Source organism: Delphinapterus leucas, chromosome 20, assembly GCF_059928025.1.
Source record: "Delphinapterus leucas isolate spDelLeu-1000000601 "Yukka" chromosome 20, BTC_Dleu_Yukka2, whole genome shotgun sequence".
Taxonomy (NCBI): domain Eukaryota; kingdom Metazoa; phylum Chordata; class Mammalia; order Artiodactyla; family Monodontidae; genus Delphinapterus; species Delphinapterus leucas.
The window spans coordinates 8220539-8247763 of record NC_143148.1 but is presented as its reverse complement, the minus strand read 5'-3'; the positions used below and the strand labels follow the sequence as shown (position 1 = coordinate 8247763).

The window sequence follows — 27225 nt, the reverse complement described above, 5'->3', positions numbered from 1 at the left end:
TTTCCCTCTTGGAACCCAACCCCTCTTCTTCCCCCACCCTCTCCAAATGCCGCCTCTAATCCATATGACACCTTAGTAAAAATTAGATGACACCCCCCCTTCTCCAGGCTTACTCAACCCCACATCAAGACACATGTGGGACGGGGAGAGGCTGGCTTTTACACCAACCCATCTCCTGGCTGTGTGTCTTTGTGCAGTGAACGATCTGTCCTATCTTCTGTGTTCAGAAGACTCAGTCTTTTGGGGAACCAGGGCTCTGCTCAGGAGTCAGGTCCTCCCTAAGATCCTCTTCTGTGACCCACAGCCAGTCTCTTTCACCAACTCCAAGCCCAGTCTCTCTCTAGGACTACAGCTTTCTTTGCCCGGGACCCACCCAAAATGCATTCCCCCAAGACCCAGAGTCTCTTCTTTCCAGGATTCCAATGCCTTCCTTCCCTCCAACCCCTGCGGCTACCCCACTCATCCAGATTTATGAAACATGATTTATTCCTTTGCGAGAGGGGACAAGGGAGAAATTGATAGGCCAATAAATATTGCACAGGCCACTGGTGGAGGCAAGATCCAGGCTGAGGTAGTTTCTGTAGAAAGGCTGAGGGACCTGGGCAGGGAAGGCGCCTGAGTTTTGTTGTTGGGGCCTGAGTGGACGTGAGCCTTGGGGTGAGGATAGTTTCTGGTTCCTCCTGGCCCAGCTTTCTGCCTGGCACAAGGCTCCCAACCCCTTCAGCCTGGACAAGCTGATCGACAGTTGACCAAATGGCCTGCCTTATAAGTAGCTGCAATTGATAGAAAGATCAGGTCTCCTCTAAAAATTCTGATTGGTTGCTTCCATGCAGGGACAACTGGCTGCCCTAGGTTGGTTGTGCCCAACAGCTGTCATTGGCGGTTTGCCAGAGAACCGGGCTAAAAGGCTCTCATTGGACGTGGGCTGGAGCTCCGCCTCGGTGAACACGATGGGCAGTTTGCCCGGTACAGGCTAAAAAGACAGTGATATATAGCCTCGGGAGGGCACAGTTTAACAGCTGTGCCTGGTGGTTTGTAGCATTGCACAGCTGTGATTGGCTGGCACCACGTTTAAATGTTTGTGGGGCGGGGGACCAAGATGGAACAGAAGCAGAGCCTAAAAGCTTTGATTGGCTGTTCATCCGAAGAGGGGGCCTAGCAACAGCAGGCTGCCTTGATGGGCGACTTTGTTTAAGAAAACAGAGTAACGTTAAGTAGTAATGAGTAACTGGAAGTTGTGGAGTGGTGAAGCATCGTAGCCATGATTGACGGCTTGTCGAGGAGGCGGAGCTTAGTTCCCAACCAGCTGGCTGGGCGGGGCGGGACAGAGAGGTTTCGATAAGGGGTCATCAGTGCTGGGTGGTGCGGCCTTGGGGGAAGTGATAGTAGCCAACGGGTCTAGTTTGGGGAAACCCGGGGGCGGGTACATCCCGATGCTGGGGGTCAGGGCTTGCAGGTGGGCCAGGGCCCGAGTTCCGTTGAAGGCCACGTCACAGCCTGACTGGGCTAGAAGCCAGTTCTCCACCTCCGACTGGAGCCACTGGGAGGTCTCTGCAGAGGGAGGCAGGTGTTGTGAGGAGGTCAGACAGACCTGGAAGGACTGAGAGGGGGCAGCAGGGAGGGCGCAGCACAACGAATAGGAGGGGTCTGGGTTTGGGAGAAGCCTAGGGGAGTGGGACAAAGCCTAGGAGGCTCAGCTTTGGGGCTCTCATCTGGGGACAAGCCAGGGACTCTTGCTCAGGGCGCTTACACAGGTAACGGATAAGGGTGTCTTGTAGGAAGTGTTTGGGTTCACGTATAGGAAGAAGCGGGCGGGGAGTGGGGAGCATGCCACAACGGGAGCCTGATCCAAGACTCCTATCGAGGTTGAGGTTAGGAGAGGGAGGTCACCCCAGGGAAGAGCAGAAGCTGGGTCAGGGGTCCCGAGTGCTGAATCGGGTTCACCAGCGCAAGCCGGGACTGGGAGGTGGGCATCGTGGGGATGGTGTCTCTCTGGGGCAGGGCCACTTGGGACTAACGGTAGTCTCAACCCGGTAGGGGCAGGGTGGAGTTTCTTCCAGGTGGGGCCACGTCTGAGCCAGGCAGCGTTGGGATGGGGCGGGGCCTCGCGGGGGCGGGGCTGAAAGGGGGCGGGGCAGTGTGGGGCTACCTGGCACTCGCAGTCCTACCTTCTTCCGGCTGGCCCCGCGCCCCCCGGGGCCGCCGGGCCAGGAAGCTATGCGCCAGCAGCGCCTCCTTGGTGTGCTCGTCCTGCGCGCGCAGGGCCAGGGCGCTGAGCAGCTCCGAGTTGTTGGACGTGCTGCGGTAGTAGAGCATGTGCGCCAGCTCCAGCGCCTGCACGTTGCGCCGCTGTCCGAACATCTGCAGGTCAGACGAGATCCGGGAGGGTCAGGGCCTTGCTGGGGCTCCACACCCCCCCCCCAAACCCACCCAGCACGCACCCTCACCCATATACACACCCCTGGGTCACTTACGCTGGTACAGTCCTTCCCGAGGGCTCCAGGGACCTCCCCAGACGTCTTCGGTTCAGGTCCCCAGGACTGGGGCCTGGGTATTTGGATGTTTAACCCACATGCTCTCGCCCCTGGTTTGCTCATTTGAGCCACGTATTAATGAATGTGTTCGAGGATTTCCAGACCATAGGAGTTTTAGTGTCGGCACTTTTTGTTACAATGATTTTTTTTTTTTTTAATCCTTATCGTCTAGACACATACTGAAGTGTTCCCAGATGACACGTGTAGGATCTGCTTCAAAATAATCCAGTGGTCGGGGAGGCGGTCTTTAGGTGAAACCTGATTGACTGTTGCTAACTGTTGACGCTGGTGCTGGCTACAAGGAAGCTTATTATACTATTCTATTTCTGCATCTGTTTGCACTTCTCCATAATTAAAAAAAAAGGTTTTAAATGTTAAATTGTCAAAGAGAAGTGTTAACAGACAACAAATACTTGATGAGCCGTTTTCAGAGAAGAAGGGAGGGAGCGCCAGGTCTGGGGCCCAGCTGTCTATTGGCTGCCCCCCTTCCCCACCAGGAACAGCATATGCAAAGGGAGAGAAGAAAAGAGAAGCGGGGGGGAGGAGCTACAAGTATATTTTGGTAGAGCTGAAGCTTAGATTGTGTCAGATGAGGCTGGGGAAGCAAGGTCTCCGATGCCAAGTTGTGAGCAAGGGAGAAGCAGGGCCAGCCCCGGGGCCAATGGGGATGGGCTGGAGGGGACCAACGGGGGGGGCTAGGCAGAGGGTCTGAGCTGGAGCCAGGATAGAGGAGAGGAGATGGGCACAGAGACTTGGGGAGGGGGGGCAGGAAGGATGGGCTGAAGACTGACGGGTTGGGGGGCAGGGCCAGGGCGACTTCCAGGGGTCTAACCAGTGACTGGGGGACAAGGGGGTCAACCACAGATGGAGAACCAGGAGGAAGAGCAGGTGTGGGAGAGATGCTGCCCTCCACCTGGCCAACTTGGCTGCTTCAGGCTGAGCACAGAGCACCCCGATCTAGGAGATGATGGGGAGCTGCTTGTGGAAACCACGGAAGTGGACGAGATCTCTCGTGGGTGGAGGAGTGGAAGGAGAAAGAGGGACGTGTATCCTGCGGCAAAATCAGCCTCCCAGGTGTTTGATCTGAGCATCTGTTCCAAGACGGGGAACTCGGGAGGACAAGGGGGTTTAGGGGAAGATGGATGCTGTGCGGGCAGCTGGACAGAGGCCAGGGAGACCCACATTTAAGGCATGGAGGGAGTTCCCTGGTGGGCTAGTGGCTGGGATTTGGTGCTTTCGGCGCCATGGCCCGGGCTGAATCCCTGGTTGAGGAACTGAGATCCCACAAGCCAAATTAATAAATAAATAAATGATAAAGTTAAGGCATGGGGGCTCAGCCTGGGGCATGGGAAAATGTCTTAGGGATGCAGTAAATTAACTAGTGAACTGGGTTTTAAACTGGGTGCTTCAGAGCCCAAGAGGCTCAGGACCCTCCGTCCCCACGGGCCACTGAGAGGTAGCATGGATGGTCCTCCCTGGGCTAGAACTGTGTATGTCCTCCCCAGAGCAGCTCGGCACCCTCCCCTCTGTTGTCCGTGGTTGCCACACGCCCTCTATGCTTACAGCCCTTCCATAGCCCCCTGCCCTGAGGATGAAGTCCAGGGCCACTGCCTTGGCATTCAAGGCCCTCGCCACTCCCTCTGGGGCCTCGCTTCACCACGCTGCACCCCAGACTCCATCACTGTGAGATCCCCCCCAAGCTGTGCTCACCCAGCCCCCTGAAAGGCTCAATCCCCGCCTTTCAGAGCTTCCCTCCGATCCCCCCTGACCCTTGGTTCTAGGTAGGAAGTGCTCCCCCCTACCCCTGCAACCCTCTCAGCCAGCGCAGGCTGGTTATTATCTGTGGGATTTATTAACCAGGCTTCCTACGAGCCCATTGGGATGGCTGAAAACAGCTTGAAAACCAATGAACCAGCAAGTGAGTGAGCGGGCACAACAGCAACTTCACGCCAGTCCACATTCCTGGGGCCAATGCCACCCCTGGGGAGAATCAGTAAAAGGCAGCCCCTTGAGGCCACCTCAGCCTCGAGACAGAGCTCGCAGCTCAGCAAGCAAAGCACAAGTTGGATTCCAGCCCCCAACTGTCCCTTCGGCCACGCATCCTTGGATGGTGGACAACCTGCACAACTGGATGAGGCGGCCCTGCGCTCACATGTAGCGGAATCAGGAAGGGAGCTTGTTAATAATACAGGCCTTGTTCCCAGAGTTTCCAATTCAGTCCATATGGACTAGAACACAGGAGGCTGCGTTTATAAAATAGCTCCCCTGGTGATAGTGACACCTGGCCAGGATGGGGAAGCCCAGACTCAGGAGGCAAGAGCACAGTCAGTAATAACAGTAATAATGGTAATGGTGAACTCTCATATAATACCTTCTGTGCTATGTGCCAGGCTCTGTTTTCCGCACTGTATGCGTATCAATTCATTTACTCCTCACAACAACCCCCACTGTCATCTCCACTTTAAAGAGGCACAGAGAAGTTAAGCAGCTTGTTCAAGGTCACACAGCTAGGGACTTCCCTGGAGGTTCAGTGGTTAGGACTCCACGCTTCCACTACAGGGGAATGGGTTCGATCCCTGGTCGGGGAACTAAGATCCCACATGCTACACGGTGTGGCCACCAAAAAAAAAAAGCTAAAAAAAGAAGGTCACACAGCTAGAACACGGTAGAACTAGATTCAAACCCAGGCAGTCTGGTTCTAAAACACACACCCTTCCCACGTCACTAAGCATGCAGTGAGTGGCTGTGAACACTTGTATCCCACTAGCCACATGCCAGCCCTGTATCCAGTGTTCCTCACAGATTCACTCATTTCCTCCTCACAACAGCCCTACCAGGCAGGTCTTGCTATTACACCCATTTCCCAGATGAGGAAATCGAGGCACAGAGAGATCAAGAAACCTGCCCAAGGTTGTGTTGAGTAAATAAGGAAAGGAAAGGAAGCACAGCACGAAGCAGGAATAATCCACAAAAAGAGAAACAAAACGATAGGGTGGCCTGACCTGGCTGAACACCAAGGAGCAGGCTTGGTGGGGTGGGCCGCTTACCTTGGAGGCCCGCAGGCCCATGAAGGCAGTGAAGAGCAGCAGCAGCAGGGAGGTGGCCATCTTGAGGTCGGAGAGCACCACCATGCCCACATTGACGAAGAACACCACACCCGAGACGACCAACGTGAAATTGAGCAGGGCCCGCTGTAGGGTGGGCGTGCGCACCTTCAGCTCGGGCAGCAGCTGCTCCAGGCCCTCCAACGGCATGTCCTTGAAGCTCTTCAGCACCAAGTGCCCCCGCTTCGTTCGGGCTGCTAGCACCACCCGCTTAAAGTATCTCCTGATGGCCGGAGATGGAGGGGCAACGATGGTCAGGACCACCCCAGGGAGCCCCACTCCAACCCTAGGACACTCTCTCTGGCTCTGTAGTCACATCATCATTTTAAAAGCTAATTAACAATGGTGGGAGGAAAGTCAGACATAAGTGTCCAACAATAAGGGATCAGTGACATGATACAAACCCTTATTATTGGACACATAGGTTGCTTCTGATTTTAAGAACTTGAAAAATGAGAGCTAAGATTCTTTAGTTAATTATCTTTTTTATTATTTGTTAATTGAAGTATAGTTGATTTACAATATTGTGTTAGTTTCCTGTGTACAGCGAAGTGATTTAGTTGCACAGGTATATATGTATATACCTCTATTCTTTTTTTTAAATTTTCCATTATAGTTTATTACTTTAGTTAATTTTCAAATTCAAATTCTATATATATTTCAGAGTATCTGCTAGGTGCCAGGGAGTGCTATTTAGCTCTGGAGAGACAACACTGAATTTGTGGAGCTGCCTTTGTTGAGCTTATGGTCCAGCATGAGAGACAGATAATTAAACACAGAGTCTGCGCGTGTAAGTATGTCCTTGGAATAGATTCCTGGAAGTGGAATTACTGGTTTAAGGGATATAAGAGGCGTTTTATCTTTGTTTTTGTTTTTTTTTTTGCTGTACGCGGGCCTCTCACTGTTGTGGCCTCTCCCGTTGCGGAGCACAGGCTCCGGACGCGCAGGCTCAGCGGCCATGGCTCACGGGCCCAGCCGCTCCGCGGCATGTGGGATCTTCCCGGACTGGGGCACGAACCCGTGTCCCCTGCATCGGCAGGCGGACTCTCAACCACTGCGCCATCAGGGAAGCCCTTGTCTTTGGTTTCTGTTGTGTTTTGTTTTTGGATTCGTAACCGTATTTGATACACTGATTTCCAGAAGGATTGGGTGATTGACAGGTCCATTGGCTGACTGTGAGAAGGTCTGGCTCTCCTGACCCTACTCTGTATTTGAATATCTATTAAAAATATAATGTTCATTAGAATCCTGGCGGTACCACTTTTTCAGAATTTGGTCTTCCCTCTCTGAGCCTCAGTTTTCCTCATTTGGAAAATGGAGAAAAATGTCCTTACCCTTTCTCTTCCCCTGGGAATTGTAGTTCTTACTTCTCCTTAGAAAGAAAAGGCAGTATTTGATTCACCTCTCCCCCTTTCTTGGCTTCCCACCCGGCTCCCAGACACCCAAACCCAGACACTGACCTGTCAGTCCCCTCTCGACTCTAACCTTGCTCCCTCTTGCTGTAGCTGGGGAACCAAGGGCCGCCTCACCTCTCTGCAGGGGGCGACTTGAAGAAGCCATGCTTGAAGCCCACGCTGGACTTACGGGGCATCTGCCCGACTCGCTGGCCCAGGGCCCAGAACTGCATGTAGATATACTGGTCCAAATTTATCGTCACCTGCCAAGGGGGAAGAAGGAAACAGGGGCAGCTGAGCATAAGCTAGGGTGTGAGTGCGGAATACTCGAATTAGATACCCCTGCCCCCGATGATCCCCTGCCCCACTTCCCAGGCTTATCATCACCCAGTGTGTAGGCAGAACAGCCATGTATGGTTGTTCATGTTGTATACTGCACAAGGGCACACCACCCAAGATGGTGCCATTCACATCACAGTCATCTTTATTACCGTATTTCCTAGAATCTAAGATGCCACTGATTTTAAGATACTCTATAATTTATTATTTTATGAAGCAACTAAAAGGGAAAATATATTGCCAATTAAACTATTTCACACTACCCCTTGTAAGTCACATCCCAATTTCAGAGACAGTAAAGTATGACTTCAGAAAAAAAGCACATCTTAAAAATCACTAAAATGTGGAAATCTGGAAGATTTCAGTATTTTTATTATAATTTTGTTGACTTTCTTTTTTCTTTTGGCCGCACCCCATGGCTTATGGCATCTTCTTAGTTTCCTGACCAGGGGTGGAACCTGCACCCCAGCAGTGAAAGCGCTGACTCCTAACCACTGGACTGCCAGGGAATTCCCTAATTTTGTTGACTTTAATGGTATTTTGTACTGATATTATTTATTATAGTCAGCCCTCCATATCCGTGAGTTTCACATCATTGATTCAACCAACTACGGCATGGAGAAAAAAATTTTTTAATTCCAGAAAGTTCCAGAAAGCAAAACTGGAATTTTCTGTGTACCACCAACTACTTTACATAGCATTTACACTCTATTAGGTATTATAAGTAATCAGAGATGACAAAGTATGCAGGAGGACGTGCATATATATATGCAAATACTATGCCATTTTACATAAGAGGCTTGAGCATCCGGGGATTTTTATATCCACAGGGGTCCTGGAACCAATCCCCCCCACCAAAGGACAGCTGTATTTGTTTTCTGGCAAATGGTGATAAAGTCTCTAGTCCTAAGAAGACCTGTATCTTATGATACTTTTCCAACAGATGGCAGTGAAGTGACCTGAGAAAGAGGCACCTTTTTCTAATTCACCAAAGGTGCCACAAGAGCTGGTGCCCTGTGTTCAGGACTACAACTCCCAGCAGCCTCTGCTTCCCAAAGGCTCCACCCCTACCCCAAGGCATCCTGGGAGTTTTGGTTCTCCTCTGGAAGACAAGCACCTGGACCACATCCTGAGGGTGATGGACCACCAGAGCATAGGCCAGGGTGTCCTCTGAGAGTGGGGAGAAGTTGGCCTGGGCCAGCAGGGGCTCCAGAGCCCGAAGCACCTCCTGTTCATTGGACAGACGCTGGGGGTCTGTAAGTGAAGGCTGCTCAAGGGTCTCCCTGTCAGGGTTGATGGGGTCATACAAGGCCTGAGGAGAGAGTCAGAGAGAAGAAAAATGAGCTAGGTCACTGCATGAGGGATTGTGGGTACACATAAGGATGTTCCTGGCCCCATCCTTTAAATGATGGGGTACCCCATGGCTTGATTCTAGGCCCTCTTCCCTTCTCTTCCCTCAAGCTCACTCTAAGTCGTCTCGCCATCCCCTTGCCCTTAAACACCACCTCTGCGCAGATAACTATCTAACCCACATCTCCATTTCGGACCTCTCCTCCAAGTTCCAGACCTAATACCCATTTCCAGTGCATGAGCTCTGTCCTCCCCTTCTGCCACAGTAATAGAGGTGAAGGTGGCCATGGGGCTGCCCAGATAGACTACATTTCCCATCTTCCTCTGAGAGGCTAGGTGTGGCTAGGAGAATTCATCAATAGAATGTGAGCAGAAGTGACAGGTACACCTTCTCCCTCACTTCTTGCCCCCCCTGCACTTTCCACTCTTTCCTTGTTCTACCAGCTTAGAATGCTCTTCTGCCTACAACCCAGTTCTGAGCCCACAGAGATGAAGACTGTGCCCTAAGGGGATGGCAGAACAACAAGATGGAAGGAACTTGGATCCCGGCATCATCTCATGTGGAACAGAGCTGCCTATCCACCTTGGCCCACTTACCACAAGGCTGTTAAGTGGGAGAGAAAGAATCCTCCACCTCCTTTAAACTATTGCCTTATGGGGTCTGCTTGTTATAGCAGCTAAGCCTTTATAGGAACTAATACAAACTCTCCACTTGACATTTCTTTAGGGATGTCACAGTTGCCTCAAATCCAACATCAAGCCCACAAAATAACATCCTCTAATCCCTATCTTCCAACAAAATAACCATTCGAGATGTCCCCTCCCAAAATTGTACCATTGTAGATGCTGCAGACCTAGACATTTATCATCTTTTCATAAGGAAATAAAGGGTATAGAACAGCACCATCCAATAGAACTTCCTGCAATGATGGAAACATCTCCATGTGCACTATCCAATAGGTTGCAGCTGGCCAAAGATGGCCACTGGGCACTTGAAACGTGGTGGATGTAATTGAGGAATGGGATTTTAAATTGTTATTTAATTTTAATTATTTCGAATTTACACAGCCACGTGTAGATAGTGACTATCATATCAGACAGCCCCAGGCTAGGGTAAGGGGTGCTTTCTTCTAATTTGCACATAGACCCTGGTACAGACATCAAGGTCAGTGTGGACATCCACTCACACAGACCCTCGCCTTCACAGTCTGAATTCATCCCTGCACAGGGGGGAGAGTGTCTGACTCATGACCGTCCCCACCACCCCGCTCTCAGGCCCTCTATGTCCCACACTGGGGTCCTGAAACTCCTCCCCAATCCCCTCCCCCACTCCACCCCACGGTGCCCCCCATCTTCTCCATCTCAGAAGAGGCCAAGCCCATCCTTCCAGGTGCTCAGGCCCAAAGCCTTGGGTCATCCTGGACTCCTCTCTTTCTCCAGCCCATCAGCAAATCCTGATGGCACCACATTCAGAATATTGATAGATCCAGAATCTGAGCACTTCTCACCCCCTGGACTGCTGTGGTGGCCTCAGTGCAGGACTCCCAGCTCCCAGCTCCCATCTCCCATCCTCACCCCCCGTCTGTTCCCGGTATGGCCACCAGAGGGCGCCTGTTGTCATCTAAATCTGCTCACGCCTATTCTCTGCACAGAACCCTCCCCTGGCTTCCACCTCACCTAGAGTCAAAGCAAAGTCCTCACTGTGTCCCACAAAGCCCTGCAGGATCTGGCCCCGGGTCCCCTCTTTGACTTCATCTTCAGCCCTGTCCCCCTTGGGCACTCAACTCTAGCCCCACCAGCCACCTTGCTGTTCCTCCTTACACACCATGCACACCCCTGCCACAGGGCCTTTGCACTTACTATTCCCACAGATCTCCATATGGCTCACTCTGGCCTCCTTTAGGTTGCTGCTCAAATCTCACCCCCTCACTGAGGCCTTCCCTGACTACCCTACCTAAAATTGCAAAAATACCTCTGATTTCTTTTTCTTCTTAATTAGGATTACCAGATTTAGCCAAAAAGAAATAAAATGCAGGACATCAAGTTAAATTGGATTTTCAGATCACAACAAATAATTTTTTAGTTTAAGTATGTCCTATGCAATATATAAGGATTGTATTACATGGACATAATTATACTTAAAAAAAATACTATTCATAGCTTATCTGAAATTCAAATTTAACTGGGTATAGAAGGTTGAATAGTGTCCCCTAAATATTCATGTCCCCTTGGAACCTCAGAATACGACCTCGGGCTTCTCTGGTGGCGCAGTGCTTGAGAATCTGCCTGCCAGTGCAGGGGACACGGGGTTGAGCCCTGGCCTGGGAATATCCCACATGCCGTGGAGCAACTAATCCCGTGTGTCACAACTACTGAGCCTGTGCTCCAGAGCCCACGAGCCACAACAACTGAGTCCACATTGCCACAACTACTGAAGCCCGCATGCCTAGAGCCCGTGCTCCGTAACAAGAGGAGCCACAGCAGTGAGAAGCCCACGCACCGCAATGAAGAGTAGCCCCTGCTCGCCACAGCTAGAGATAGCCCGCGTGCGGCAACAAAGACCCAATGCAGCCAAAAATAATAAAAATAAAACAAATTAAAAAAAAAAAAGAATACAACCTCATTTGGAAATAGGGTCTTTGCAGGTGTAATTAAGGTAAGGATCAAAGTGAGATCATACTGGATTAGGGTGGGCCCTAAATCCAATGAGAGTGTCCTTGAAAGAGACAGAAAAGGACACACAGAGAAGGCAATGTGAAGATGGAGACAGAGATTGGAGTGATGTGTCCACAAGCCAAGGATTGCCGGCACCCACCAGAAGCTGGGAGAGAAGCATAGGATGGTTCCCTTCCTCCGAGCCTCCAGAAGAAACCAATCCTGCCAACAACGTGATTTTGGACTTCCAGCCTCCTGAGCTCTGAGAGAATAAATCTCTTGTTTTATGCCACCCAGTTGATGGTAATTTGCTATGGCAGCAGTAGGAAATGAGTAAACTGGGTGTTCTGTACTTTATCTGGCACCCCTATCCATGGTACTTAGCACCTCTTAACGTATTTTACTTCTTTACCTTGTCAAGGGTCTGTCTCCCTCACTAGAACATGACGCCATGAGGCAGATACACACATCTCAGGCTCACCGCTGTGTCCTGGGGGCTGGAACCATTCGGGGGACAGAGTAGGTGCTCAGTAAATATCTAGTGAGTGAATTCAGTGAATAAATGCGTAGGAGAAAGGAGGAGCAGAGAGAGGTCACCTACCAAGGTCACCCGCACGGCTAGTGAACGACAAAGCTGGCGCCTGAACTGGGCTCTTCTTGTTCTTTGCCTGGTTCCTCAACGGACTTAGGTCACCAGCAAATGGTCACCCAGTGTGTCTCACTCACCTTTGGTGCTTCTACCCAACCCTCTCAGTGTCTCCATTTAAAATCTGCTGCCTCAGTGAGAATGTCTGTCTTCACTGTATATTCTTTCTGTTTCAATATATTTAAATGTTTATATAATAATATATTTTTAAATAACTTTAAAAAAAAGTGCCCCAAAGAAGAGCTTGGAGGCCAGGAGACAGGGGTGCAAAACCGAGCTCTGCCACTTGGGACCTGTATGATCTTGGGCACATCTGGGCCCTCTTGGAGCTTCAATTTCTGCTTCTGCAAATGGGGCTGATGGCAGCTGCTCCTCGGTTCTGCAGGAAGGAGTTGATGAGCCTGACACAGAGGGGCCGATGTTGCCCCTCATCGAAGCAAAGAGGAGAGCTATAGGGGGGCAGGAGCGGTAAAGGGTTAACTTGGCAGGCCTGGGTTGTCCAAACCCTGCACATTCCAAAGAACTGGTGGGCTCCTGGGAGGGAACCTCTGAGCCCTTGGACTATCCTGCCGGATGGGAGTATCTTGGTTTACCAGGGGCTTGGGCCACACCTGATAGTCTGTGCTAACAATGTGATTCATGGTGGGGCCATGAAGTAGCAGTGTGACCTCTGGAGGGGCTGGAGACTAAGTAACTAAGATCAGCCACGTAGGCAGTCAGCCACGCCTGCCTGACCAACCACCATTAAAAACCCTGGACACCAAGGCTCAGGTGAGCTTCCCTGGTGGGTGATACCCTGCGTGTTGTCATGCACCACTGATGAGAGAATGAAGCACTGTTCCTGTGACTCTGCTGGGAGAGGACAACCGGAAGCTCTCACTTGGTCTCTCCTGGACCCCGTCTCCTTGCCTTTTTCCTTTGTGATTTTGTCTGTTCTCCTTTTGCTGTAATAAACTAGTACTGGGAGCATAACAGCTTTACTGAGCTTTGTGAGCCCCTCGTGGAAATCAGTGAATCTGAGGGTGGTCCTGGAGGTGCCCAACACAAGATCCTAGAGCAGGAGGAGGATGCTGAGAATTTGGCTTCCACCGTTTCCTGGAGTTCTGCTTCTCTCTGACTTCTCCTTGTCCAGCCCCCTCACTGCTTCCAGTTCCCCTTCCTGACCTCCGGACTGGCACTCACTCCTCAGGACTAATCCCCCTGGTGGTTGCATGCAGTACCATCTAGATACTTCCAGGGTTATTTCTTAGCCCAGCCCCTTCCCTTGACCTCCAGCCTGTGGGCATTCAAGTCCCTCTCTCTACCGGGCTGTCCAATAGACAGCTCAAATTTCTGAGTCCAAAACTGAGCTCTCAACCTTCCCCACAGACCTGTCTCCTGCCCCCGACTCTGTCTTCCACGTCTCAGTAAGTGGCAGCTGCATCCCTCGGGAGGAGCAGACCTGAACCGCTGGAGGCCCCCTTGACTCCTCTCTCTCTCAAGGCCCCGCCCACACAGCCGAATGCTGATGCCTTCGGACCATTAGCAGCGTCTGACCACTTTTCACCACTTCCACTGCTATTACCCTTGTGGGAGCTGCCATTATCTCTCACTTGGACAAACATAATAGACTCTTTAATAGATCTCCCTGCCTCTGACCGTCTTTTCCCTACATGGCAGCCAGAAGGATCCTATTGACACCCGAATCAGCTCATGACCCTCCTCTGCTCAGAGCCCACCTGCGGCGGCTCCCAGCTCACTTAGCATAAAAGCCAAGTCCTCTGCATGGCCCACAAGGCCAGGCACAATTTTCCCCCACTCCTTCTCTGCTCTCACCTCTTGCCCTCTCTCCCTCCAGCCAGTGGTCCCATTGCCATTCCCCCAACACTCCAGGCCCTCTCTCACCTCAGGGCCTTTGCACTTGCTTTTCGCTCTGCCTGGAATGTCCTTCCCCAGACACCCATGAGGCTCGCTGCATCACTTCACTCAGGTCTTAACTCACCTGTCACCTCCTCAGAGAAGGCTTCCTTGACCACCCTGTCTAAAACAGGTGCCCTTCTCGTCCCTTTCTATTCCACCTTCAATAGCACTTACAACTCCTGGGTATCATATTTTACAATTATTGATTTATCATCTCCCCAATTGGAATGTCACTTCCACAAGGGCATGGCTTCATCTCTTCTGCTTACTGCTGCATTGCCAGTGCTTAGAACAGGGCCAGGCTCCAAGTAAGCCCTCAGAGAATTTTTGCTTAATGAATGGATAAGCAAACAAGGATGACAGGGCCAGAGGGGCCCTGTCCTCACCTGCAGCTGGGCCAGGATGTGATGGTAGTGGAACAAGGTGCAAAAGTTCACGTGGGTCACGAACTCCTCCAAAGCCGCCTTCTCCGCAGGACTGGAATGGAACTCCTGTTACCTCGGGAAGCAAAACTTCTCTTTAGGCCTCTCCCTACTTCCTCATGGGGAGGAATTCTTTCCTGGGCAACCCAGACAGACAATCAGAGCTCTGGGCTCTTTAAAATTTGGGCATGTTTTAGAAGGGACAAGGGTTGATCAATTTCACTGGCCAAGAAACTGAGGTAGCTCCAGAGAGTGAAAAACAGATGACTTGAAGAGCTAGATGTTCAGGTTCCCGCTTTGACACTTACTGGCCAGCAGTCACTCCTTATTTGTGTGCCAGGCGCTGTTTGCTGGCATGATATCATCCTCTAGAGGATGCAAGGAGGTTGATGGAATTATAACCCTCATTATTCAGAGGGGACACTTAGATTCAGAGAGGTCACTTGCTGAGGGCTACACTGTCTGTATAAAGAAAAGCTGAGACTACAATCCAGGCCTATCTGACTCCAGAGCACACATACTTAACCACTTTTTTATGCTTCCTATCTCGGTGCCCGGGGTGAATGTCATCACTTCTCTGAGCCTGTTTCCTTATCGGCAACAGAGGATCATACCCTCTTTCTCAAAAAAGCAATGGTGAGAATGTGATGTGATTATGTGTGTCCGTATATATACACGTGTGTTTATGTGTGTGTACATATACTTTCGTGTATGGATAAAGCCCAGCACAGGACTTAGTCCATACAGGTGTTTAATCAATAATTATTAAATGAATGAATGATAATACAGAATAATCACAAGTATGATGGCAATAGTGGGGTAAGCTGTTAGGGTCGAGCAAGTGCCTACTTGCCTCATCCTTGTCCCCGCCCTGCTGTGGAGTCAGATCTGGGCCACTAGTCATGACCTTGGGTGAGTCACTGACCTTTTCCTGATTCAGTTACCTCATTTGTAAAATGAGAATGATGGTGGTACCTCTCTTATTGGGTTGTTCAATAATTCAATAATATGTGGGAAATGTTTAGCACAGTGCCATATAATAAGAGCTCTGTGTGATATCATTATAATTATAGCTTCGTGGGTATAATAATTATTATTAGGCAGTAGTAATAGTAATGATGAGGATGATTATTATACCCATTTTGTAGAGGGAAAAACCATGCCCCAGTGAGCGCTTGTTCCAGCCCCCAGAACAAGCTGGAGTCCGGAACTGCTGCGGCACCTATCTGCATCTCAAAGGTCAGTCCCCTGCATTCCAACTCACTCCACGCCCACCTGGGCCTATAAAGGGAATAGGAACTACAACTCCCAGGGGGCTCCAAGGCAGCCCTCTATAGCATGAAGGGCTGTACCGCCGCGAGGCCTGCCGGGATTCGTATTTCCAAGGCTCTTGGACCCGGGGCGGGCTGTACCTTTATCAGGAGGCGGAGCAGCTGCTCTTTGGAGAACGGGATGAACCGCTCGCGGTACTGCTGGGACCAGTTGCGGGGTTCCGTGGGGTTCCACATCTTGCGGTACTCCCCCATCTTGGCCGCCAGCGATGACAGGGCCCGGGGGTGGTCGAGGAGCGCGGGCAACAGGGGCCATACTCGGACCCTGGATCCCCAGAACCCTCGGGTCACATGCAGCATGGCCAGACCCTTTCCCCGCAGCCTAAACGAGGGAAATGGGCATAAGTCAATGGTCATCTGGGGGTAAAGGCGCCCTCTCCACCTCCGTGTCCCAACTTCCAGGGGCCGTTTCTACCCCAGGAAGGGCGCAGAGCCCATCCGCCCGCCTCGTAGGCCCTTGCTGTGCGTCCCCTCCCACAGTGCTCAGTTGGCCTGAGTCCTAGGCAGGGGTCAGAGGTCTTCAAGTCCTGGAGCGTATTGCGGTCCCAGAAGCCCTGTGGTGACACAACTAGTCTCTGCGGGGTCTAGGCGGCAGGTGGATCTTAAGCGCATAGGATATGCTCGGAAGGCTACATAGGGGTGCAGGGCCGCCCACCCCCGGCCAGGCAATCCTTCACCCTTTCCCTCACCTTAGCCAACGTTCAACTGTCATTGAGCCTCCTGCGCATGTGCAGAAAAGCGTCCTGGTCCTTCGAGGTTCGGCTTCAGTCCGCAGTGAGACGCATGCGCAATGCCTAGGTCATTGAGAGAGGTCCCTTTCCTTCTTCTAACGCCCTGTGTCGACTGCGCACGCGCAATCTGCCTGCCTCGCTCCACAACTCGCTTTCCTTGGACTCGGCGCATGCGCTGCAGAAGTATCTCCTTGTCCAAGAGCTTCAAAGGGAAAGGGGCGGGGCGGGCGCCAGACTCCCGGGACTTCCGGGACCGTGCAGGGCTTCCGCGCGCAGCCTGCCAACGGCGGGCGGCCCAACGTCCGCTGAGGCCACGCCCCTGCGCCTGTCAGCTCCAGAGTAGGCGGGGAAAGAGAGGGGGCGGGGCTTTGGCTCAGCCAATCAGCTCCAGCAGAGAAGGAGCGAAAAGGCGGGAAAAAGAGGAACCAAAAGAAGGCTGAGGTGGTGCCAGGACCAGGAGGGGAAGGTGGGCGGAAGGAAGAGCGGTCCTCCAGGTGACGTTGACCCGGCCTCCAGAGTAGGGGTGACCCTTTGTCAGGCAGCATCACCCCCAAGTGTCACCACCCCCATTCCACGTCCTTAAAGGGAAGACCCCGATTCTCTGAAGGTAGCTTAGTGCCGGGGGCACGGCCTCCTCATTCTGAGGGGGCAGCTGAGTTCCGAGCCCATGTTCCCTACACATCTGAGGTCCAGACCCCCGACTTGAGGAAATGCACTTTTATGAAGATGGACCTGAGCTCTAAGGGGAGACCCTGATTCTAAGGCAATCACCCGCAATCACGAGGACAGCCTAAAATCTACCCTGAGCTGCTTGGGGTCTACACTACGGGTGCTGTCACCCCAAAGCCTGAAAGGGATCCCCCTGTTTCAGACCTCCCCGGCATTCTGATCGCCATTCCAGCACCCCTAGTCCCTCGAAAATCCCATTAACACAGTCCTTAAAATGGGCCCTCTGGCTCCTGTGTCAGGGCATCACCCTAGTATCCTGCCTTCTCCCCGCTCCTTCTCCCTAGCCTGGCAGGCATCTCCCCACTCTGCACCTCCACCTCTGGGGCCCTCCTCAGCCTGCATTCCTGACTCCTGGGACCCCAGCAGCTCCCTCACCCTGTGCCCCTACCTCTGCAATTCTCAGAAGCCCCCTCCCCCGCACCCCAATTCATGGGACCCTCTCATCCTGCGCCCCGATCTCTAGGACCCCTACCCCCGCATCTCCTTCACCCATGCACCGACTCCTAAGAACCCTCACCCTATATAACCCCATCCTGGGACTACAAGGACCCTCCCATCCCCTGCCCCCTACTCCTGGGACCCCTGGCAGCCCCTTTACCCCACACCTTGGACTCTAACCATCCCCCCTCCATCCCTCTTGTCTTGCAGCAGCTGAGCCCCAGGGTGGGCCTAGAGCCTCTGGACGGTAGTGCCCAGCAGGCAGCGCCCAGCATTCCTGCTCCGGCCTCCCAGGGCCTGGGCAGCAGAACAGCAGGCATGCACATCCCAGAAAGCCTCCAGGACCTGGCCAACAGTGAAGCCGTGCAGTTTCTCAAGAGGCCAAAGACGATCGCGCGGAGCTTTGCAGGGGTGAGGCCCTCCTGTAGCCCGGCTGCCCCGTGGGTGACAGGAAGCAGGTGTCTCACTTCCCAGACCCAGTGCAGAGAGAGTGGGGGGGGGAAGAAGGGGTTAGATGGGGAAAATGAAGCCAAAGGGAGCTCATAACGGAAGTCACCCTTTACTGAGCATCTAACTGTAGGCCCTGCGCTATTCTGAGCACTTATTAACTCTCCTTGGAAGAAACAACCCTGCAAAGTGGGTGCTATGGAGCCCCATTTTTGAGAGAAGAAAACTGAGGATCAGAGAAAGTTAAATAATTTTTTTAAGGCTGTGCTGTCCAATTTGGTAACCACAAGCCACATGTGGCTATTCTAATCTAAACTAAATAAAATAAAATATTCAGGGAATTCCCTGGCAGTCCAGTGGTTAGGATTCCGCACTTCCACTGCAGGCGGCCCGGGTTCGATCCCTGGTGGAGAAACTAAGATCCCACAAGCTGCATGGTACGGCCAAAAAAAAAAAAAAAAAAGAAATCCTGCCTCAGTCACAGTGGCCACATTTCAGCCTGGCAGCTCTCATATTGGACAGTAAGGATCTAGAACATTTCCATCATGGTGGAAGGTTCCATTGGACAGCATTGGCTAAGGTCACACAGTAAGAGGCAGGGAATCAGACTGGGGTCTGTGAGATGCCAGAGCCCATTCATTTCCACCTCTCAGACAAGGGACCAGGAGAGGAGCAGGGGCTGGGGCCTCTGGGGGGAAAGATGCACAGAGGTAGGAAGAGAATAAGAATATGTAATGTAGACCTAAGATGCCAGAGGGTAGGTGGTCACTATGGCCAGGCACAGTGCCAAGCAAGGGATTTACCTGCATTCGTTTCATCATTACCACATTCGCGAAGAGTCAAGACACCTGGGGTCAGATCCTCATTCAGCCCCCGACTTTGCTGTGTGACCTTGAGCCGATCACTGCTCCTCTCTGGACCTCAGTGCTTGAGGAGTTAAAGCTGTGACTGTGGGCTTTACGCTGTGCAGCCTCCACGGCACTCCTCTGACAGAGTTGGGAACTGAGGCCCAGGGAGATGATGAGATTTGATCGGGGTCAGGAGAGTAGGTGGGCTGCCCGGGATTGAATGCAGGGTCCTATTCCAGAAGGATCGATCCGGCCTGACTGGGAATCCTGGTTCGACCACATGGTCTCCATGTAGAGCGACATCCTGCCCTGCTTGCCTGGGTTGGTCCTGGCGTAATTGTCAGCAGCACCTCCTTTGATTCTCAAAAGTGCCCCGTTTTATTTGATAACTTCCCCGGTGACCCCAGGTCTGTGTGACCTTGAGCAAGTGACTTGATTTGTCTGAACCTCCACACCCTCCTATGTATAGTCCTTCCCGCTCACCAGGAAAGACTGTGTGTGAAAATGAAATCAAGGCCCCTAAAGTGATTAGTGTGTGCCTGGCAAGTAGCCATCTTTCCTTCGATAGCGATTATTATTGGGACCAACTTGTGATCGAGGAGAGAAGGATGGGTTTGGGGGCCATAGGGTGGTGGGGACTCGTGTCCATCGTCGTTCTCACCCAAAGGAAGAGGTGAAAAACGCATTCCACATCCCAGTTCCAAGTCCCTCGCTGGCCTCGCTCTTTGGCTCCTCACCACGACCCTATGGCATGAGCATCATTACACCTGTTGGACCCAAGGGGAAACTGAGGCTCACAGAGGTTGAGCGACTTGCCCAAGGACGTCACCCAGCTGGAGAGCGAGTCAGAAGGATGCACGGGCTTGGCTTCTGATGCTTCAGAAGGAAGGGCAGGTGGCGAGGGAGAAGGGGGTGGGGAAGGGCTGGGGGGAAGGGCCTCCGACTGTGCCAGACGTTTCAGTCACAGACTTTGCCTGCCACCTCCCTCCTCCCTCCCGCCCGCCCTCTCCTCCTTCCCCCCTGGCCCAGTTCCTCGGCAGGGAGTCTCCGGGCAGCTGGTCCTCCCATCCTTCGTCCTTCTCACGGCTGCCTGCCAGCTGGTGCCATAACTAATGAATCTTTGCTCCCTCCCCGGGGACAGGCCAGGAGGGGTGTGGAAGGAGGTCTGCCTCGGGCTTCAGAGGCTTAGGGTCCCTCTGGCCCAGCCAAGCCCCCTTCTTGCTTGTCCAAGGTTTTTTGGGTCAGTGGACAGACAGCCCGCGGGCCTGGAAGTCAGGGGGGCTGGATTCCAACCCCCTCCCCCCCTGACTAACCTTGAGAGGACGCTTCCCCTCTCTGGCCAGTCATGAGAATTGCCATCAGGGCCAGGCATCCACGTCTTTGCAGCACAGAGACAGACTGGGAAACTGAGGCTCCAAGAGGTGAGCAATTTGTCCAAGGCCAGCCACACAGCTGTCGGAGTCAGACGCGGCTGGCTCTTTCCACTGCACAGTCACGGCTTTCGATTTATCACCTGTGAAAGGGCGATGGATTAGTAACCGCGACCACGCGGGGTCCCAGGGGCTGCAGGGAGGGGGCAAAGGTAAAATGAATCCGGGCTCAAAAATGATCAATGGGCCTTCCCGTCCTTGACCTGGCTCTGCCTCGGACCAGCAGGGCAAGACGCTCCCCTTCTGCAGACTCAGTGCTGTAGCCCTGAAATGGAACGGATGTGAATACCCTCCCTTAATGCTAAAGTGCTGGACAAAAAGAGGGACTAGTCATTATTATTATTATTATCTGTTCTTTTTATTCAGAGAAGGCAATTAAGGCAAAGGAGAGAGGAGAATGGACAGAGGCTGTAGAGTTTAGGGGTCCATCCTCTGCCTCTCCCGTCCCCACTCTGAAGGGCAGCGCAGGAGCAAAAAAGAAGGGCCAAAGTCATTCACTCTTTCAACACATTTGCAGAGGTCCAGTCTGGTGCTGGGTGCTGGTTGTAGAGAGAAGGGGACCACGTGCACCCTGTCCAGAAGGAATTCAAATACTAATGAATTACCTTCCCCTTGTCTCCTCCCCTCCCTCCTGTCCCCAACATTACCACATCCAATCAATCACCAAGTCCAATGTTGCGTCCTAAATATCACTGGCTTCCCCAGAGCCCTGGCCTCAGCCTTTCTGCCTGGGCCCTCCCATCCATCATGACCAGGGAGATTTTCTCTAACTCCCTGTCTGACGCTGGCCATCCTCTGCTCAGAGCCCTTTCATGCATAAAATTAAGTCCAAGCTAGAAAATTAATTTTTGCCAGGGCTCCCAAGTCCAGGCCCCTCGGTGTGGTGTTCAAGGCCTCAGAGGGTCTGGTCCCTGTGTTTCCAGCCTCACCTCATACCAGACCCCTCAGATGAGATTTGTCTCCAGCCCCTGCAGGAGCTTCACTCTGCAGCATCTGGCGTTCGCACACATGGTTTGGCCTGCCTGGAATGCCCTTCCTCCTGTCTGCCTGCAAAACTCCTCATTCTTTTTTTTTTTTTTTTAAGTTTTATTGGAGTATAATTGATTATAGTTGATGTTGTGTTAGTTTCAGGTGTACAGCAAAATGAATCAGCTATACCTGTACATATATCCACTCTTTTTTAGATTCTTTTCCCATATAGGCCATTACAGTCTATCGAGTTCCCTGTGCTATACAATAGGTCCTTATTATCTATTTTATATATAGTAGTGTGTATATGCCAATCCCAAACTCCCAATTTATCACTCCCCAAAGCTCCCCATTCTTTAAGGTGCAGTTCAGGTCTCACCTTACTTCTTCCTAAATCCGGCCCCCTGACTTCAGTTCCTGCTCAAACCTTGACTCTCTCCCTGAGCGTAGGCCCCAGCCTCCTCCCCAGACTCCCAGCCTCCAGTCTCACTCACTCCAGTCCACCTCTGCATGGCCCCACAGGGCTCTTCATACACCCAGAGCTGACCCTGCCCCTCCCCTGCTCTCAGCCATTCCATGGCTCCCTACTGACCCCCAGACAAGATCCCACTCCATAGCCTTTCTCACCCTGCAGCATTCCTTACAGGCCTCACCGCATCCAGAAAGCCCTCCTGGACCAGCTCCCACCCCCATCACATACACACCGGTTCCTTCCATATCTGGTGTGGCCCCTGCCACACTGCATTGTGACCATCTGGGACAAATCGCTGGGGCTTCAGATCGTCACTGAATCTCATTGATGGGAACCTCTGCCCTCGGGGCTTCTGGTCCAGCCGGTGGCAGCATATATAGCAGGGGTTAAAGCAGACTCAGGAGCCAGACAACTTGGGTTCAAACCCAGGCACTGCCTGTCACTAGCTGACTGACTTTGGGCCACTCTTCACCCTCTCTGTGCCTCAGCTCCATTATCTAAAAAAACGAGGGTGTTAACAGTGCCCACATCCTAGGGTGGTTGTAAGGATGACACAGGCTAGTAGTGCTTGTGGATACATCGGTGGTTTCATAAATGAACAGGGTTAGGTGGACAGTGGTACCCCCGTGTGCTATGTGCAGTGTGTGCACAGACAAAGGTGACAGGGCTAGCATATCGGTGAGGCTGCATTTGCTTTTTTTTTTTTTAATTTTATTTATTTATTTTTGGCTGTGTTGGGTCTTCGTTGCTGTGTGCGAAGACCTAGTTTCTCTAGTTGTGGAGAACAGGGGCTACTCTTCATTGCGGTGGCAGGCTTCTCATTGCAACATCTTCTCTTGTTGCGGAGCCTGGGCTCTAGGCACACAGGCTTCAGTAGTTGTGGCACACGGGCTCAGTAGTTGTGGTGCACAGGCTTAGTTGCTCCACGGCATGTGGGATCTTCCCGGACCAGGGCTCGAACCTGTGTCCCCTGCATTGGCAGGTGGATTCTTAACCACTGTGCCACCAGGGAAGCCCTGCATTTGCTTTTTTTTTTTTTTTTTTGGGCTGCGCCGTGTGGCATGTGGGATCCTAGTTCCCCAACCAGGGATCGAACCCGTGCCCCCTGCAGTGGAAGTGCGGAGTCACCACTGGACTGCCAAGGAAGTCCCAGGCTGTATTTGCTTTAAAAAAAAAAAAAAGCCTTAGGAGTTCCCTGGTGGCCTAGTGGTTAGAATTCAGCTCTTTCGCTGCCGTGGCCCAGGTTTGATCCCTGGTTGGGGAACTGAGATCCCACAAGCTGTGTGGCGTGGCCAAAACAAAATATATTAAAAAAAAAAAAAAAAGCCTTGAAGCAAAAGGTGAATGTTCATTAGGTACTGAGTGTTTATTACACTTCTCTCTGTACGTTTCTGTGTCTTTGGAATATTTCACAAATTCCTTTTTTAAAATGGAGAGGAATTAGTGGAGCTGGGAGAGAGGAGGAAGAAGTGGCTGCCAGAGGGAAAGACTTGAAGGCAGAGAGAATCAACAGGATAGCAGATACTTGTTGCCCTCTCTTCCCGAATCCCGGGCACGGTGCATTTCATATTGGTACTTGGGTTTGGGGGCAGAAGGTGAGCGTGAGCGAGGCAGGGGTGAGTGGGGGGGAGATGAGGGGCTGGGACTCTGTCCTGGGGGTGCTAGGGAGCCATGGGGGTGCGGGGCTGGGAGCTGGGAGGGGCAGGGTGTGGAAAGAGCCCCGGGGGGCCGTGTGGGGAGACTTGGAGGCAGGGAGGCCGGGGAAGAGGCTGGGGCAAGGGCCCAGTGGGGAGGATGAGGCCTGAGCTGGGATGGAGGAGAGGGGCCGAGGGGCAGCGGGAGGATGGCTCTGGGAAGCTCTGAGGATGTGACCGGGAGGGAGGGGTCAGAACCACCGGGAGGGTGTACGGCAGGGCCCCCACACCCAGTGATGGGGACCCGCCCGGGAGGATGAGCCGGTCTGGGGAGACGCTGAGCTCTGCTCCGGCCCCTGGGGACCCCCATCCCGCACCCACAGGTCTTCTCCCTCATCGTCTTCTCCTCCCTGCTGACTGACGGCTACCAGAACAAGACCAACTCTTCGCAGCTCCACTGCGTCCTCAACAGCAACAACGCGGGCTGCAGCTTCGCTGTGGGTGCTGGCCTCCTGGCCTTCCTCAGCTGCCTGGCCTTCCTCGCCCTGGACGCCCATGAGGGCCGCACCACCAGCAGCCACTTCAAGACGGCCTTCCAGCTCCTGGACTTCATCCTGGCCGGTGAGCCCCCCGGGCACTGCCCTTGACCACCCAGCTGGCCCCGACCGTCCTCCACACGTGACCCAAAGCTTTGCCCCTCACTTCTCAAAGCTGTTCTGCGCCCGCTGTTTCCTCCCGGGGGATCATTGCCCATCCCTTAGACTCAGGGTAAGGGTCATCTCTTCTGACCCCCAGACTAATTCTAGAACCTCTCTCCTGCCCAGCTTTTTCCTCGCATTCACCTCCCTTCTTCACAACCTTTGTTGAAAAGCCACCAGTGGCAGTGGCCAGCGGTTGGGTGCAGAGCGCAGAGTCAGACAGACCCAGGTTTGAAATCTCACCTCGGGTGCCTCCTCAGTGTGTGGGTTTTCTCCCCTCTCTGAGCTTCTGTAGAAGCTGGGATGAAATCTCCCACCTTCAGGGTTTTTCTGAGGATGAAGCTCGAGAAAGGACTCCTGCAGTGATGTTGATATTTACCAGGCATATCCCCTGTGTCAGGCACCACTTCAAGAGCTCCCCATGGCTGTCTCATTTCTTCCTCAGAACCACCCAAGGAGGGAAGTCCTGTTCAGATTCCTATTTCACAGTAGAGGAAACTGAGGCTTGAGGAGGTTGTGTAATGGCTGCCGAGTGGCAGATCCAGGCTTCCAAGCCAGGCCTGGCCTCCTAACCAATGCCGAGCACCCTAGATAGAGCCCAGCACACAGTAAGCGCCAAATAAATGCTCGTTCCTTTTCCTCAGGCCCCAGGCTCCTTCCTCTCCTTTTCTGCACCTGCCCAGTTCCAGCAACTTAGGGCTGGGAGGGCCCCTAAAGGTCACCGAGTCCAGCGCTGTCCAAGAGAAGGTTCTGTGAGGACAGGAATGTTCTGTGCCTGGACTCCCCAACACGGGAGCCACGGGCCACGTGTGGCTGCCGAGCACTTGAAGCGTGGCCAGTGCCACCAAGGGGTGGAATTTTTTTAAATTCTATTTTAATCGATTGGAATTTTTGATTGAGTGAAACATAAAAAGCTGCAAGTGGCCAGCGAGCCCCGTAGTGGACGGCACACCCCACTCCAGGGGTTGTTTTGCGGCCGGCTGGGAGGGAGAGGCCACGGCAAGACCCGAGGCCCCAGCCACCCTTCCTGAGCCCTCTCTCCCCAACTCACGCCCACCCCCCCCCACCCCTCTTCTCTCCCTCGACCCCCCAGCCCTCTGGGCAGGCATTTGGTTCGTGGGATTCTGCTTCCTGGCCAACCAGTGGCAGCATTCGCCGCCCAGACAGTTCCTCCTGGGGAGCAGCAGCGTCAAGGCCGCCATCACCTTCGCTTTCTTCTCCATCCTCGTCTGGGTGAGGAGCCTCCTCCCTGCAGGGCGGGGTGGTGTGAGTTAAGAGGGCTAGAACCTTCCACCCAGCTCCCCAGGACCTCTGCAAGCCCCTTTTGTGACTTTGGGCAAAGAGGGAAGAAGGCGCCCCTTCCTCCCAGCAGACTCAGCCCAGTGTGGGCATCATCCAGTGAGCTGTGGCACAGCTCCCACCTGGGCCGACCCCACCCAAGCCAGCCTCCAGCTCGCCCTCCTCTGCCCACAGATACTCCAGGCCTACCTGGCCCTCCAGGACCTCCGAAATGATGCTCCAGTCCCCTACAAGCGCTCCCTGGACGACGGCGGCGTGGTGGTGACCTCTCTCTCCCCGCTGTCCGCCACCAGCCCTGTCAACACGCCCACCACCGGTCCCCACAGCCTGAGCTACACCAGCTCCGCCCTGTCCCCCCATCTGACCACTCCGAAGGCCCCCCGCCTCACTATGATGCCCGACACCTAGACAGCCTCATCCACACCAGTAAAGAGACTCCTCCCTCCAGAAGGGTTTCTGAAAACTGCCCTCTGTCCTCATATCTGTTTCTCTCCGGGCCCTCGAGTGCCATGGGGAGGGGGGAAATCCTATGGGGTCTCCTCAGGGGTTTCTGTAGCGGGTCCCACTTCCAGTCCACCTCCTGGACTCTCCCTCTGGGCGCCACCTTGATAGCTAGGGGCGGCGACGGGAGGGAAACCCTTTTTTCAGGCCTGTGACACAGCGAGCCCTTTACTCCTTGCACTGGCCACAGGAGGGAGGCACGAGGTGCCCCACTGTACAGCTGAGGAAGCTCAAGTTCAGAGACAAGATGCTTCCGCCCGTGGAGAGGGCTCTAAGGAGAACCAGGGCCAACACTGGGACCGGCCCTGTCTCCAGGGCCCACATCCTTTAACTCACCCCAGCTGACAAGGGACCCACTCAGACCCATGCGGTGGGAGGAGTGGTTAAAGGAACAGGGGATGGCAAGTCCATGACTGAGGTCAGGGGAGATCCTTGTCTTCAAATATTTGAAAGCTTGTCTTAGGGAGCCCCGAAACTAATCGGGGACTCGTGCTTGGGCCACAAAACGCTCCTGCCTGCAGGGACCCAGCAGGTCACTCCAGTGGGTGAAGTACCCATGAAGCAAGAGGGGGGCAGGGGCCGAGTCTGGGAAGGGGCAGCCTTCACTCAGCACCCAGCGTTCAGTACCACAGCCCGGGGGTGTCCAGAGCAGTGCTGTCCAGGACTTTCCTAGTGGTCTGGCGGTTAGGACTCCACGCTTCCACTGCAGGGGGCACAGGTGCGATCCCTGGTTGGGGAACTAAGATCCCACATGCCACGATGCAGCCAAAAAAACCCAAAATTATAGAGCAGCGCTGTCCAATAGAAACAAAGTGTGAGCCATGGGGGGCAGCATTTAAACTTGCCAGCTGGCCACATGAAGAAAAGTAGAATGAAACAAGTGAAATGAATTTTCATATATTTTATTTAACCCAGTATATCCAAAATATGATCATTTCAACATGTCATCAGTATAAAAAATTACTAGCCAGGTAGCTTACATCCTACCGCACTAAGTTTTTGAAATCCTTCGCCTGTTTTACAAGGACAGCACATCTCAATTTGGGGTCACCACATCTCAAGTGCTAATGGTCACTGTATTGGATAGTGTCGCTCTAGAACCTTCTAGTTTTTCTAGAACAACCGGACATCCGTTTCTTTTTATGTGGAATTAGTTGGCAAGGAATACAAAAAAAAAAAAAGCTTAATGTTAGGCTGGCCAAACCAAACACACCCACACAGGGGCCACAGTGGTTGCAGAGCGTTCATTTACAAACTGGGAAAAACAGTGTGAGTTGTGGGGAGGCAAATGTGGGCTCCGTGGTCCCCTTTTTGGGTTTCCTGTGTGGCAGTGCTCAGGGTGCAGAAAGAAGTAG

General features: G+C 53.0%; 2 protein-coding genes and 1 long non-coding RNA gene across 5 annotated transcripts; 2 read left to right on the top strand and 1 right to left on the bottom strand.

Moving 5' to 3' along the window:
* Positions 1–465: 465 nt before the first annotated feature.
* TMEM143 (transmembrane protein 143) lies at positions 466–16669 on the bottom strand. Of its 3 annotated transcripts, XM_022585201.2 has the most exons (8): positions 16364–16638; positions 15756–15996; positions 14308–14412; positions 8489–8683; positions 7168–7295; positions 5582–5861; positions 2169–2361; positions 466–1551 (listed from the first exon to the last, which is right to left on the bottom strand). In XM_022585201.2, exons 1-8 carry the CDS (start codon positions 16384–16386, stop codon positions 1292–1294), a joined length of 1425 nt encoding a protein of 474 aa, XP_022440909.1. In that variant the 5' UTR covers positions 16387–16638; the 3' UTR covers positions 466–1291. The 3 variants fall into 3 exon arrangements, with proteins under 3 accessions (XP_022440909.1, XP_089758753.1, XP_022440910.1); XM_089902627.1 differs by lacking the exon at positions 14308–14412 and having other exon boundaries at positions 16364–16669; XM_022585202.2 differs by lacking the exon at positions 8489–8683 and having other exon boundaries at positions 16364–16663.
* Positions 1293–6884, top strand: LOC115802566 (uncharacterized). The gene is made up of 2 exons (XR_016390904.1): positions 1293–2367; positions 6303–6884. It is a non-coding gene; the product is annotated as an uncharacterized LOC115802566 (long non-coding RNA).
* SYNGR4 (synaptogyrin 4) lies at positions 15719–25858 on the top strand. Its single transcript, XM_089902629.1, has 5 exons — positions 15719–15809; positions 17783–17983; positions 23756–23993; positions 25164–25303; positions 25544–25858. The coding sequence occupies exons 2-5, from the start codon at positions 17891–17893 to the stop codon at positions 25775–25777; spliced, it is 705 nt and encodes a 234-aa protein (XP_089758755.1). The 5' UTR covers positions 15719–15809; positions 17783–17890; the 3' UTR covers positions 25778–25858.
* The last annotated feature ends 1367 nt before the right edge of the window (positions 25859–27225 follow it).

Excerpts from the sequence above, each read along its gene's own strand:
- SYNGR4 (XM_089902629.1), top strand. The coding sequence starts at position 17,891 with ATGCACATCCCAGAAAGCCTCCAGGACCTGGCCAACAGTGAAGCCGTG. Across the intron at positions 17,984-23,755 it reads TCGCGCGGAGCTTTGCAGGG|GTCTTCTCCCTCATCGTCTT; the intron begins GTGAGGCCCTCC and ends CCGCACCCACAG. Across the intron at positions 25,304-25,543 it reads TCTTCTCCATCCTCGTCTGG|ATACTCCAGGCCTACCTGGC; the intron begins GTGAGGAGCCTC and ends CTCTGCCCACAG.
- TMEM143 (XM_022585201.2), bottom strand. The coding sequence starts at position 16,386 with ATGACAGTTGAACGTTGGCTAAG. Across the intron at positions 5,862-7,167 it reads AAGTCGCCCCCTGCAGAGAG|GAGATACTTTAAGCGGGTGG; the intron begins GTGAGGCGGCCC and ends TCCGGCCATCAG. Across the intron at positions 1,552-2,168 it reads GCGGGGCCAGCCGGAAGAAG|AGACCTCCCAGTGGCTCCAG; the intron begins GTAGGACTGCGA and ends CTCCCTCTGCAG.